The 14,981-nt window shown below is 48.1% G+C and overlaps 1 protein-coding gene across 6 annotated transcripts in view; it reads left to right on the top strand.

The window, feature by feature from the left end:
* Positions 1 to 25: 25 nt before the first annotated feature.
* Positions 26 to 14,981, top strand: part of IL20RB (interleukin 20 receptor subunit beta) — a 37,712-nt gene continuing 22,756 nt past the window's right edge. For 2 of the 6 annotated variants that reach the window (XM_039491714.1, XM_039491719.1), the window contains exons 1-2: positions 26 to 82; positions 722 to 842. Coding sequence is in view for 1 of the 6 variants with exons in the window: in XM_039491713.1 (XP_039347647.1) it covers positions 7,631 to 7,700 (70 nt within the window). In the remaining 5 variants the exon portion in view is untranslated. Of the gene's footprint in view, positions 83 to 186; positions 286 to 325; positions 647 to 721; positions 843 to 7,450; positions 7,701 to 14,981 lie in introns of those variants that run through there. The other 4 variants (XM_039491718.1, XM_039491717.1, XM_039491716.1 and 1 more) reach the window with 4 other exon arrangements.

Raw genomic sequence — 14,981 nt, 5'->3', positions numbered from 1 at the left:
GCGCAGGGACGGGGGCGGGGGCCCGGCAGGGGAGGCGCACGGAGGGGGCTGGGGCCGGGGCCGGGGCCCAGCAGAGGGTGAGGTGGGTGGAGGGGAGAAGCGGGCTGGGGATAGGGGTACCCCCGGGTAGATTTAGGGGTACTAAGTACGGGGATTCCCAGGGCCTCTTTGGGGTCACCCCACTGGGGTTACTGAAGGGAGCCCCCCCCCCAGGCTAGGGCCAGGGGTACTATGGGTAGTGAGTTCAGGACTAGGATTAGACTTGGTGCCCGTTGCGGTCCCCAGGTAGGGTTACTAAAGGCTCCCTGGGCTAGGGTTAGGGTTACTAAGGGTAGAGATTCCCGTGCTAGGCTTAGGCCTGAGGCCCATTGGGTTCGCCTAGTTAGTTTTCCTAAAGATAGGGCTTCCCTTGCTAATGTTAGGGTGTGACACCCTGTACCCCATGTTCACCACTTTTATATGGTTATGATATGTTATGGTCACATGTCATTGTAAGACCCCTAGTCTCCATTCCCCATGGGCTGGCCCACAGGTACACAGGAAGGCTTTCAAGTAACTAAGGCCTTTTACAACTGATTGTTTCTGGAGCACCCTTAAGGCCTCCACTTAATCTGTTTACATCAGTGATACAAGTTTATATTTAAGGGTATGTCTACACTATCCGCTGGATTGGCAGGCAGTGATCGATCCAGCAGGGATTGATTAATCATGTTTCATTTAGATGCAATAAATCTACCCCCAAGCCCCCTCCCGTGGAATCCTGTACTCCAGTGCCATGAGAGGCACAGCCAGAGTCGACGGGGGAGCAGCAGCAATTGGCTCACAGTGGTGAAGATACCATGGTAAGTCGATCTAAGTGTGTCGACTTCAGCGACATTCATGTAGCTGAAGTTGTGTAACTTAGATCGATTCCCCCCACTCCCCCAGCGTAGACCAGGGCTTATTGTCTTAACTCCAGATATAGAAATAATACATGCAAACAAATAGGATGAAAAACACTTAGTAGATTACAAGCTTTCTAATGACACCCTACACGGGGTATTTAACGTAAAGCATATTCCAGTTATGTCATATTCATAAGCATATTTCCATAAAGCATATGGAGTGCAACATCACACCCTTAACTTGGTAAAGTTTAAGAATTAGCTTGTGTGCTTATCTTTTTATTTCTTTGTAACTAATTCTGATTATTCAGCCTTACCACTTATAATTACTTAAAATCTATCTTTCTCTAGTTAATAGAGACAAATTCAGACTTTCAATAGAATGCAGTGAGATAGCTGCTCTGCTGCACGTGAAATCCTGACCCATAATCAGGTCATCTACGAATGGTTTAGCACCAGGATCCTCATGAACATGTGATGCACTATGGGTGAGAGGTGGTTCTCTTCTGTCCACACTCCAGTCCTGAAACTAACAGCTCTCTGCAGAATGCTCTGCACCCTCAGAAAGGGTGGTCTGCTATCCAGGGCTTACCAAGGCTCCATGTTACTGATGTATCTTTGTGTTTAGGGGGAATTCTGATTTAGAGGGGTTCAGTCATAATCTCATCGATGGTAGCTTGCCCCACTAGCTCTTCAGCCAAGCACACACACCAAATGCCCTGAGACAGGTTAGTTTTAGCCTACTGATGATGTGTCATTGTAATAGTAATCCTGCTTTGTACAAGAGGAACCTGGGTGACTGGAGAAGTGAAGCAGCGATGGTGTGCTCGGGGAGGAGGTGGAGCAGGGGTGAGCTGCTTCACTTCTCCCGCCTCCCAGGCTTGCGGCGCCAATCAGATTAGGCGCCGCAAGCCTGGGAGGTGGGAGAAGTGAAGCAGCGACGGCGTGCTCAGGGTGGAGGTGGAGCAGGGGTGAGCTAGGGCGGGGAGGGGTGCCTTAGGGTGGGGAGCTGCTGCGGGGGGGCGCCTCACGGCTTTCTGATTGAACAGTCTAGTTGCTTGTCCTTGCCTGTAGTTCAACATCCCTTTTTTACTAAAAAAAATTCGGCTTATGAACGAGTATATACGTTACAATATTATCAGTCTGTGACTGAATAATTAAAAAAATTGACAGGGGCCAAACAGGTCACCTATGATGGTTTCCCCACCGGTGTGAGAAGGAATGGCATAAGATAAATGACAAGCTATTATCTCATCTTGGGATGTTGAACTACAGGCAAGGACAAGCAACTAGACTGTTCAATCAGAAAGCCCTGCTGTACTCCACAGATATCATCAACATCTTTGCCAGCATAGGGAAGGGTGCTGGCCACCCAGCTGATGCCAAGCTTGATGGTACTCCAAGGCGACATGCAGAAATCTCCTAACAACTATATCCCTTAATTCATGACTGTGTTCACTGAACATGGCAAACTGGGTTGGATGGGCCATCTGGAGTATGGCACTCTCCAAATAACCTGAAAAAGAAACCTGCGGAGAGAGGGGTTCAAATAGCCAAACAGGGCCGGGGCAAGGATGTTTCGCGCCCTAGGCGAAACTTCCACCTTGCGCCCTCCCCCGTCCCCGAGCCCCTGCCCTGAGGTGCCTCCCCCCCTCCGCCGTGAGGTGCCCCCCCGCAGCAGCTCCCCACCTGAGGCACCCCTCCCCGCCCTAGCGGGGTCGATGTCACTGTTTGTTTTGAATATAGTGAGAAAGCATTCATGAACGCAGTGGCAGAGAAAGCACCATATATACTTGATCATAAGCTGGTTTGTTTATAAGCCGACCCCTCAAGAGGGATAAGTAAAAATGGAAATTTTTTATAACCCGTTCATAAGCCGACCCTATAATTCAGGGGTCAGCAAACTTTGGCTCCCGGGCCATCAGGATAAGCTGCTTGTGGTCCGAGACAGTTTGTTTACCTCGAGCGTCCACAGGCACAGAGGTAAACCTTAAGTAAACAAAGTGTCCTGGCGCGCCAGCTGCTTACCCTGACGGGTCGGGACAGCAACTGGTGGGGAAATTTTTTTGGGTGGAGAAGCTGAGGCTCAGGGGAGTAACCCCTGTGACCACCCCCTACATGACCCCACCCCTAGCCCAGGCCCCCCACACTCTCCCCAGACTCTCCCCATCCCTTCCCACCTTATCTGGGGAGGGCCAGGGGAAGATGTCTCTGATCTGGCTGGAGCTGCTCCGGCAGGCTGGGCAGCGCGGCCGTAGCCTGCTCCGGCGGTCCAGACCGGGTGGCGCAGCCGCAGCATGTTCCAGCAGGCTGGGCCGGGTGGTGTGGCTGCAGTGTGCTCCGGCGCCCAGGCGGCGGGGCCAAAGCCTGCTCTGGGGGGTGGGGCCGAGTGGCACGGCTGCAGCCTGCCAGCCCCAGAGCTGCAGCTGCTTTGGAGGCTGGAGGAAGAGCAGCGTGGCCAGAAGTGGAGAGACTCTGGCCCCCCCTTCCCTTCCGTCTCTGCTGCCTGTGCTGCGTCTCCTTGCTCCCTCTGTTGGGGGGACAGGCTGTGTCCCACCTCTCTCTCTCTATACCCATTCATAAGCCTACCCCCATATGGGCTGTTCCATCTTTTGCAAATAAAGGTCTGTTTTTCTCAGTTCGCCATCATCAGGGTGTAGTTTTGGTTCCTGATATACAACTCACTCAAGTTTCCTTGCCTCTTTTACCAAAATCTCACACATTTTATTATGCCTCCTTATGCAGGCATGTTGGACTGCTGGGTATTGTCCCAAAATGTGAGGTAATGATTCATATTTAGCAGAACAATGTGTCAAGATCCCAACACATGCAGTCAGGACCAAGGGTCAGAGAGGGGGCAAATTTGAGGCAGAGTAGCGTAGAAGTGCACAGTCAGATTCCAGGCCAGGGTCGATACCAAGGGTCAGAGTCCAAGTCAGGTGTCTGAGTCAGAAGGCAAAGTCCAAATCAAGCTAAGGTTGAAGCCAGGCGTTCAGGAGTTGATCAAGGAATGGTCCTGGCATCTACAGGACACTTCCAGGACTGCCCGTTAGGTTTGCATAGGCTGAGGAGCCAGACAGAAGCTGTGGGGCTGCAGCCTGTCAGACCCCTTGAGGTGGGACGTTCCATGGTCTGTGTCCATAGCAGGTCTTGGGCTGTGGAGTGCAGGCTCATTACAGCTGCTGCTAGGTGGCAGCGTGGAGATACTAACTGCCTAGCAGCTCTGTAGGCCTGGTTTCTAGACCCTCACACCATTATGCAGTGTCTGTGCCTCACTAAGGGATTGTCTTTGCCATGCCTTAGGTATTCCTGGGTGGAATACACATTCATTCTCAACTTTAAGGCTGTTGGGAACTGGCGCTCTGAAACACATGTGGTTCCTATCCAATCATAGCTGACTGGATTGTTATGAAGTGTTTGACCCAGCTTCCTTAGCGTGGTAGTTCTTTCCATTAGAGAAGTCGGCATCTGTCCAGCTACAGGGGATTGGGTACTTGACCCTGGGAGCCAGCATCTCCTAGTCATTGAATGGTAAAGGACACCATATGGTATTCTGATATTGTCAAAGAACAGAACTTGGTCTGTTATCGGAGGTGCCCCCTTTTCATTCCCACATGCTGCCAGCCACAGTCTGCTGAACTCCTCCTCAATATACTAACCAATGCAATGCTCAGAAATGTCTCATCTTTGGAACATGCAATTCTCTATGCAATCACCCTGCCTGAATAGCTGGGATGAGGCTAGAGAGTCTCATCACTCCCAGACCTCCATCCCTGGATCTGGCACAAATGCACAGGTGTTGGCTAGTAGAAGAAGCCACTCCTTAATGGCCCTCCTCATGCTGTTATTGAGGGAAGCTAGTGGAGGTCTCTTACAATCGGTATGGATCTGCCTGAGGGACAGTGAAGCCATTCAGCATGTCAGTTTTTGTAAAGGCTTGAGATGGATCCTATCAATTTTCTCCAGCCAGGTGTCAAGTTTATCAGACAGTGCAGCTTTGAAGAATTCACTTCATAGATCAACCTTCACACCAACATATTTCTCAGACTCGCCTGGTATTATCATATTCAGCCCATCTGTACCTATCTTCCAGGCTGCACAGTTGTTGACAGTGTATGAGTTATGATTTGGGCTCAGGAAGAATCTGTGGCATTTTCTAGCTTGCACCTTCAGGCTGGATAGCCTGAAAAAGGACTCCAGAACGTCAATGATCCCATTCATGCCTTCCCACAAGTCACCGAGCAAGACCAAATCATCGGCAAAGGCAAGAGCTGTCACTTTCTGTGCCCCATACGAGAATCCTCTACCAGACTTTTCTAGCACTGGTATCAGAGGATCAAGAGCTAGGATCATTAGCAGTGGTAACATGGGGTTCCCTTGTTTGACCCTGACTTTGATAGCAATGGGGAGGTGTGAGCTCCTTCCCCACTTCTATAAGAGTATGGATGTTACTATAGGAGTCATTAATGGTGTTCACCATGTGCTGGTACAAGACGCTCCCCACAGCACCCAGATGATGTGATCATGGGACACTGCATTGAATTCCTTGGCTATATCTATAAATATGACTTCCTGGGGCTTTTTGTCCTTATTTGCCTGCTTCACTATGATGTGAAGAACATTCAGGTTTTCTGAGCAGCCAGGTGCCACAATAAATCCTTGTGTTTCTCATTTAATGGGCACACTTTAGCCAGCCTGTTTTCAACATTCTGGAAAAGCCACAGCAAATGATGATAAGAGGCCTTCAGTTCGCTATATCCTTGAGCTCCTCTTGGTCCATCATTTTTGGGATCAGTAGCGACAGACATTCCTTAATACCATTAGGACCTGTAATCAGCCATTTGTTGAATAGCCCCTCCAACGTATCTCTGTTAGGGTCCACACGGAAAAGATCTTTCAAACTGATACCATCAGGACCTGGAGCCATTCTTCTCTTTTATGTTCTTAATACTTCCTTAGCTGATATTAGGATGTTAAATGCCAAATTATCAGCCCTGACATGAGATCTAAACTGCCCAACCCATCAAAGGGCATTTTGATCTCTCACTTATCCCTGTACACATGGTGGCTATATTTGCATGGAACTTGGCTCTGGAGGTGTTCAATGCCATCAAGGATGACAGAGGCAAGTTTACACCTGTCATTGTCATGTAGCTGTTGGTACCTCAGTTAAGTACCTCTTTTAGCTGCTCTTTTTCTCATCCAAGATTTCTCCTTTCCCCCCTTGTTGGTCTTGGCTTTCTTTTTGATCTCTTTTCCAGCTTTGTCTCTTTCATTAGGAAGGAGGAGAGAACTCCAATGGAAGTTGTTTCAACTAGAGGCTGACATTATGTCTCCTTCAACCCATGCACTAAGGCTGTAAGTCTCAAAGTCCTCATGACCGTAATCCTTCAGGCCTTTCTTAATTTTGAGCCTCATTGTGGTTTGGGGCTCATCAGCTCTGACTTCCAGATAACAAATGGTGGCTCCACGTCCTGGCTAAGAGGTCTCCGAGTCCTCGTTGGTCAGACCAAGCATCCTCCTTTTGTCACCAATTTACTTAGCAGATTTGGTGATCAATTCTTTTGCAATGAGTTTATTAATATACTCTGGCCCAAGTATATATTGCCAAAATTGGTAAGGAGTAACTCTTCCTGGGCCATCTAATAACTCTTGTGTTTTCCACACAATGAGTTGTATTTAGGTTGACTGGCTTGGATTCATTCTGTGTTGTGTACCACTGTGCCAGCTGGGTTAGTCTCTTGTGTTGAGAGATACCTGATTTGGTGCCACACTGTCTGGCACACACTTCACATACCCAGTCATCAGCTGGGTCCTGTGATGTCAATCTCACACACTTGGGGATTTAGATCCATTTTCTTACACAGGGAACATTGAAACTCCACATTCTTCCCACTGTGGTTACATTTAAGATGAATATTCAGAGCTGCTGGTTTTCCAGTATGATCCCCACAAAAGGGACATGCCAGATTGCTACCAGGAAACTTCACCAGAACCTTTCCCTGCACCCTGTTCTCGCTCTCTCCTTCTGTCACCTTGACAGTGGACACACTGGAATTCACAATGGTGTTACCATCAATTCTGTCTGCCAGGCTTGCGGAGCCTTCATATCTCTTTCCTTCTCACTGGAAGGAGTTGTTGCAACACCAGGTTCGGGAGATGTGCTGGGTCCCACAGACTCCTCAAACACTGAATTATTGTTCTGCATGTAGGCAACCAGGAAGAACTTCATGACCTTGGTCTGTGCTGCAGTATTGGTACTACTGACTGCACCATCAGCATTGAGTGTCTATGAGGTACCCAGGAAGGGATACTCCTCACCTTTGATAATTACAGGGCTAGTAGTCTGGGCAATAGAATAGGCAAAAGAATCTGGTTTTACCTGTGCAATGGCCTACCTTAATACATGTAGTAGCTGTTCAGTTAAAACAGGGACAGCCTTGTCTATTCTAGTTGGGCAATTGCACAACCCTTTAAGCAGATGATTGTATGCAATCATCCCTGGCACTCATTGTGGCCACGCCCTCCTAAGCAATGCATCTGGCTGTGTAGGCAGGAGGAGGATGCCTGTTCCTGGCTTGATCATTACAGGATCAGTTTCCACGCTGCAGTGACATCCACACAAAGTCTGTGCTGAGATTCAAAATCCCCACATTGCTCAAAGCATGGATAGAATGAATGGTGTTCCTTGTCTGGGAAGAGGAAACTCAGAGCACAACTACATGGCATGAACCCGGACAAAGGCAATGAGTCTGAGTGAAATGTTCACAAGCCTCATCTTCATTCTCTGCTCTGTGATTGCACCTCTTCTCACAGGTAAATGGCCAAAATGCCCAAAGGTGACACGAGTTAGAATAACAAGTACTTTTGGGGGAGGGGTGTCAAGTATCTTTTCTCACTTTTTAACATTTATTGTATTTAAATTACGAGATTCAATCCAGTTTGTAAAAGATTAAGAACAGGTGATCTTGAGGTTTTTTTTTGGGGGGGGGCAGTCAGGGGCAGGAAGTGGGTGGAGGTCGGATAGGGGGCAGGGCCAGGCTGTTTGGGAGGCACAGCCTGCCCTACCCTAAAGCTCAGAAATCTTTGCCTGAGCTAACCCTGGAATAATCGATTAAAAAGGGAATTTGTAAACAAATTATAGAAAGGGACTATCAAATTCAAAGGAGGATTTCAATTTTGGGACAAGGTGGATAACGTGTGTCTAGGATGTTTTGGTAGTATTTTCTGGTTTTCATTGACATCTAAAAGGGTGACCTTGCAAGCCCACTTTGGACCAGACTGCCTTAATGATGGTTCTGTCTAGGTCACAGCTGCAGGCTCAGAGCGCAAGTTTAAAAAGTTTTGGTTACTAACATGTAAGCCTGACCTGAAAGGTGAAGCACAAAGCTGTAGATATCTTGGGGGACTGAAAGTGTTTTACTGCCTGCTCTTCTGTGTTCCTTATGCTGGGGCCAAGACAGCTCCCATCAAAGAAAGTCAGTGAGAAACATTCCCTTAACATCAGTGGTGGTTGGAGCTCTGCTTCAAATCATGTATTCCACAACTCTTTAATCCCTCTAGGTAGGATCCTCGCATAGTGCCTGTCAGCTCAGATTCATAGACTCTCATAGGTCTGGACTGGAAGGGACCTTGAAAGGTCATCTAGTCCAGTTCCCTGCATGCATGGCAGGATTAAGTATTCATTGGGTTCTGTGTTTCATAAGTCTGTAGGCTCTGCTTCCGAATCATGTTGTATCTTGCCCAGCTCCTTCCTGCTGCATGCAGCTCTCAGGGGTGGCTAATAGTTTTGTATGAGCCAGGAACAGACTCTCCCTGGATTCTTTCATTACACAAAGTGCAGTTCTCATTTTTCCATAAAGGGGGAAAGGGAAAATGTTGACCCCATTTTAGTGATATGATTTAATGTTTAAAAAAAATGTCTTCCACACTCGCTGAATGTGGAATGGGGAAGAATATGACAATTGTTTTTAAAGTATGACAAAACTGGCCAAATTTTGAAAAATTGCTAAAAAATCATTTTTCATTTTCCTGTGCACGAGGAGCAGAGATGTTGACCACAATCCTTGTCTAGAGTTTTAGGAAACCTGTTAGATCTCCCTATTCCTTTTCTCTGTCTCTAAATTGTCTTCTAAAGCAGTGGCTCTCAACCTTTACAGACTACTGTACCCCTTTCAGGAATCTGATTTGTCTTGCATAACGCCAAGTTTCACCTCACTTAAAAATTACTTGCTTACAAAATCCAACATAAAAGTACAAGCACACTATCACTGAAAAATTGCTTACTTTCTCATTTTTACCATATATATTATAAAATAAGTCATTTGGAGTATCAATATTGTACTTACATTTCAGTGTATAGTATATAGAGCAGTATAGACAAGTCATTGTCTGTATGAAATTTTAGTTTGTACTGACTTTGCTAGTGCTTTTTATGTAGCCTGTTGTAAAACTAGGCAAATATCTAGATGAGTTGATGTGTCCCCTGGAAGACCTCTGCGTACCCCCAGGGGTACATATAGTTCCCATGGCTGAAAACAACTGTCTTAAACAACCACTTCTTGGAGCAGCTAGTAGTGGAGCACTCAAGGGGAAGCTATTCTTGACATAGTGACTCAACTATAGTTACTTTTTAACAATCTCCTGCATGTTATTTAGGACTAAGCAACAGTGAAAAGAATGTGATTACATTCTACATCTACAGGGGAAGATACCAAAATTTAGCCCAGAGACACTGACTTTTATGAAGGGGAACTTCCCAGAAATGAGGAGGCTTGTCAAAAAGAGCGTAAAGTGAAAAGGGAAGAAATTAAAATCCTTACACTTGGCATGGAGTCTACTTAATTCTATCACAGAGATTCCCAAGGGCAATGCAAACCTCTAAATAGGGGAAAGGAACAGAAGGCAAGAAATGAACTAGAAGGGCAAGATTAATGGATTTTAAGGCCAGAAGGGCCCACTAGATTATCTAGTCCGATCTTCCGCATAACTAGAGCCCTACCAAACTCACGGCCATAAAAAACATGTAATGGACCATGAAATCTGTTCTCCTCCTCCTTCCCCCTTTGTGAAATCTGGTCTTTAGTATGCTTTTACCCTATACAATACAGATTTCACTGGGGAGACTGGTGTTCCTCAAATTGGGGGTCCTGACCCAAAAGAGAATTGTGTGGGGGGGTGTCACAGGGTTATTTTAGGGGGGTCGTGGCATTGCCACCCTTACTTCTGTGCTGCCTTCAGAGTTGGGCAGCCGGAGAGTGGCAGCTGTTGGCTGGGCACCCAGTTCTGAAGACAGTGTCCTGCCAGGAGCAGCACAGAAGTAAGGGTGGCATTACCATACCATGCCATCTTTACTTCTGTGTTGCTGCCTTCAGAGCTGGGTGGCTGGAGAGTGGCAGCTGCTGACTGAGGGCCCAGCTCTGCAGGCAGCAGCACAGAAGTAAGGATGGCAATACCATACCATGCCATCCTTACTTCTGCGTTGCTGCTGACTGCAGCTCCGCCTTCGGAGCTGGGCTCCTGGCCAGCAGCTGCCACTCTCCAGCTGCCCAGCTCTGAAGGCAGCGCCGCCACCAGCAGCAGCACAGAAGTAAGGGTAGCAGTACCGCAACCCCCTCCCTACAATAACCTTGCAACCACCCCACAACTCCTTTTTGGGTCAGGACTCTTACAATTACAACACTGTGAAATTTCAGATTTAAATAGCTGAAATCGTGAAATTTATGATTTTTAAAATCCTATGACTGTGAAATTGACCAAAATGGACTGTGAATTTGGTAGGGCCCTATGCATAACACAGGCCCGTTCCCCCTGCACTGAATCCAATGACTGGCTAAAGCATATCTTCCAGAAAAGCATCAGATCTTGATGTAAAGACATTAAGAGATGAAGACTCCACCTGGGTTAGTTTGTTCCCATGGTTAATCACCCTTACTGCTAACATTTGTTCCTGATGTCTAATTTGAATGTATCTGGCTTTAACTTTCAGCCATTGACTCTTGTTCTGCTTCCCCCTCCCTTAGATTAAAGAGCCCCTTATCACCTGACATTGTCTCCCCATGGAGGTACAGCATAATAAAGCTCCGTAAATCTCTCATGATCAGGCCTTTTCTTCAGTCCTTGAATAATTTTTGTCTCTCGCTTCTGCACCCTCTCCAGTTTTTCAACGTTCTTTCCCAAATCTAGACTACAGAAGTGTATGCAGCAGTCCAGCATCGCTCTCCCCAGTTCTGTATAAGCGGTAACATCTCACAGACTATGGGCCAGAAGGGACCATCATGATCACCTTCCTCCTCCTATTCACCACTCCCCTATTTATGATGGCTTTAGCATCTCCTTTCTCCCATGGTTAATCACAGGGTTTCCTCGTTGTTTTTGATTAGGTATCTGTGGCAGAGGGGTGGCTGGAGGTGCTTATTAATAATTGTTGGTTTGGGTATTTAACAAACATTGAATGATGTATCCAGTGTATTGAGTGTATGTTCCTGCCACAACCTGGGGAATGACTCTGAGACCCCACAAGATGACAGAGAGCTACAGGGTGGCCTTTAAGCATTTGATAGGTGTCTTTTATGATTCCTGGTAATTCAGTTGAGGAAATCTCTTTCTTGCGCTTCTCTGTCATGCTGGCTACACAGTTGTGCCTCTGGCTTCAAACTATGGGAAAGTCTACACTACCATGCTACATTAGTGTATCTCCACCAATGCAGCTGCACCGCTGTAGTGCATCTGGTGAAGACATGCTATGCTGACGGGCGAGCAGTCGCCCGTTGGCATAATTACTCCACCTCCGTGAGAGGCGGAAGCTATGGGCTTGGCTACACTTGTGAGTTAGAATGCATTAAAGCAGCCCTGGGCACCCTAACTCATGACGCGTCCACACTGGTAATCCATCTCCACAAGAAGTATAATGCTTGCTGCGCCTCGGCTGGAGCGCCGCGGTGCCAGTGTGGATGTCCTGGTCTATTAATGCGCTCTGATTGGCCTCCAGAAGTGTCCCACAATGCCTGTTCTAGCCACTCTGGTCATCACTTTGAACTCTACTGCCCTGCCCTCAGGTGACCAACCATCAGATCTGCCCTTTAAATTCCCTAGGAATTTTGAAAATCCCCTTCCTGTTTGCTCAGCAAGGCGTGTAGTGCTCTCAGCGCATCTTTCCAGGTGACCATGCCTCCATGCGCCAGGTGATTCCCAGTATGAAGCAATGGCGAGGTGCTGGACCTCATCAGTGTTTGAGGGGAGGAAGCTGTCCAGTCCCAGCTGCACTCCAGCCATAGGAATTACGATACTTATGGGCAGATATCAAGGGACATGATGGAAAGGGACCACGACCGGGACGCAGTGCAGGGTTAAAGTGAAGGAGCTGCAGAATGCCTACTGCAAAGCATGTGAGGCAAACCGCCACTCCAGTGCTGCTCCCGTGACCAGCCATTTCTACAAAGAGCTGGACGTGATACTTGGGGACGACCCCACCTCCACTCCGAAGACCACCATGGACACTTCAGAGCCCAGTTCAATGAGGCAGGAGGAGGAAAGCAGGAGTGAAGGTGCTGAGGCGGAGGGGACAGCCCGGACTCCCTAGATGCATGCAGCCAGGAACTGTTTTCAAGCCAGGAGGAAGAGAGCCAGTCGCAGCAGATGGTGTTTGGGGAAGAACAAACACCAGAGGAGGTGCCCAGTAAGCAGCTTTTATTTTGGGAAGGAAGTTGTTCAGTGCAGGCTCTTGGGGTGAGGAGGGTTAGGGCTGCGTGCATGCCTAGATGTGGAATAGGGCATTGATGTGATCTCTCACATTGTGTAATCGACCTCAGTGATCTCGTCAAAGGTCTCATGCAAAAGCTGGGCAATCCACTTGTGCAGGTTCCTTGGCAGAGCTACTGTGCTCCTTGTCCCAGTAAGGCTAATATGTCTGTGCCACTGTGCCATGAGGGGCGGGGGGACCATTGCTACACACATGCAAGCCACATAAGGGCCAGGGCAGAAGCCGCATTGTAGTAGAAGACCCTCCCTTGCTTCCCAGGTCACCCTCAGCAGCGAGGTATCTTCCAGGACAAACTCATCCTGTGGAAAATGTGGGGACAGTGTTCAGTATAGGGGCCCCTTGCAGCTGTTGGCTCTCCCCAAGGCACAGAAAGCCAGAGGACAGTATGGCCCTGAAACAATCAGTCCCCCTTGCCCCTGTGCTTACTCATCATTTCAGGGCTCTTGTGGGTTATGCGCACTCACTTTGGGATAGGCACTTTCTGCTATTGCGTGAACTGTGCTTGTCTTTAAGTTTGGCTGAATCATTGCTCTGTCTGGTGTGAAAAATGCTGCTATGTTAAGTGTTGCATTTTGGCTTTACAGCTGCAACCTTGAGATCCCAGCCATTCTTGTTATGAACAGCCGAAAGGCTGCGAAGAATCATGAAGCGTCCACTAAGAAGCAAAGAGGACATGCTGCATGAAGTCATGCAGCAGTCCCTTAGTGAAAATCAAAAAGTGCAGGAGTGGCGGGAGAGTGAAAGGAGGTTCCGCCAGCAGAATGCGGATCGCCAGCACCAAAGCACGGAGCGGCTGCTAAGCATCTTGGAGCGCCAAGCAGACTCAATAGAGGAGCTCGTAGCAATGCAGGCAGAGCACTTCCATGCCTGCCCCCCTCAGCCCAAAACTCTTTCCCTTGTGCCCCTATGTCACCGACAACCCACTTTCCCCAACATCCGGGTTCTTATCGTCACCAGCTTCCTTCAACACCTGTAGCTTCACCACCCAGCCCTCCAAACTATGACCCTTACCCAATGCACTCAACCCTCATCACCATGCATTTTAGCCAGCCTGAAGTGCATCACTCATTGGACGGCACTCCAGGCAGAAAGGCTGAGTATGATAACAGGACATATGCAAATCTGTGATTGTCCCATTCCCCATCACACCCCCTTCCCTTGTCCCACACAGCACAGATGTGTCATGACCTTTCTGTTTCTCAAGCAGTTGTTTCTTTTCAATAAATGAATTTCCTTTTCAATAAATGAATTTTTTGGCTTTGAAAACATTATTATTGCTGTAGCCCAGGAAAGCAACAGGCACTGCAAGTCAGTGCATCATACATAGCAAACACAGATTCCTACTAACATTGGAACCACAGCACTTCACTCCCGTGCAGGGCACCAAATGTTACTGGTGGCTTTCAGTCGCAAATTGCTCCCTCAAGGCATCCCTAATCTTGCAGCCCTGCGCTGGGCCCCTCTAATAGCCCTGCTCTCTGGCTGTTCAAATTCAGCATCCAGGTCTTGAACCTCCGAGGTCCATACCTGAGTGAATCTTTCACCCTTCCCTTCACAAATGTTATGAAGGGTACAGCATGTGGATATAACCGTGGGGATGTTGTCATCAGCCAGGTCCAGCTTCCCATACAGACAGCGCCAGCAGCCCTTTAAACGGACAAAAGCACACTCCACAATCTCTGCACCAACTCAGCCTGTTGTTGAACCACTCCTTGCTGCTGTCAAGGCTCCCTTGTAGGGTTTCATGAGCCACAGGGTAAAGGGTAAGTAGGGTCTCCAAGGATCACAATGGGCATTTCGACTTCCCCTACGGTGATCTTCTGGTCTGGGAAGAAAATCTCAGTTTTCAGCTTCCTGAACAAGCCTGTGTTCCGAAAGATGCATGCGTCATGCACTTTTCTGAACCAGCCTGCGTTCCACTGTGGTGAGCATGTCCATGAATACCACAAGCAATCTCATGTTGTATGCATTATGCAAGTCAACATCATTGTCGGACTTCTCACTGTCAGTTTGTAGCTTAAGGAGTAACTCGATTGCAATTTGTGACGTGCTGGTGAGACCCATCAGCATATTCCTCAGCAGGTCAGGATCCATTCCCACAGACCGAAAGGGAAGACAGAACGCGCAGTACAAAAAACGTTGAAAGATGGCACCAAATGCGGACGGAAGCACAGGGACTGCTGGGATGCGAAGTAATGCATCGTGGGGCATTGGCACAGGACCAAGAATGCCCCACCCACCTCTGCCCCCTTCCCACAAGCCACAGCGCCAGAATGGGAAGAGGTGCTCTGTAGGATAGCTGTCCATAACGCACTGCTCCCAATGCCACTGCAATT

The sequence above is a fragment of the Mauremys reevesii genome, linkage group 10, assembly GCF_016161935.1.
Source record: "Mauremys reevesii isolate NIE-2019 linkage group 10, ASM1616193v1, whole genome shotgun sequence".
In the NCBI taxonomy this organism is placed as follows: Eukaryota; Metazoa; Chordata; order Testudines; family Geoemydidae; genus Mauremys; species Mauremys reevesii.
The sequence above is the reverse complement of the archived record's forward strand: the minus strand, read 5'-3'. Positions and strand labels throughout refer to the sequence as shown.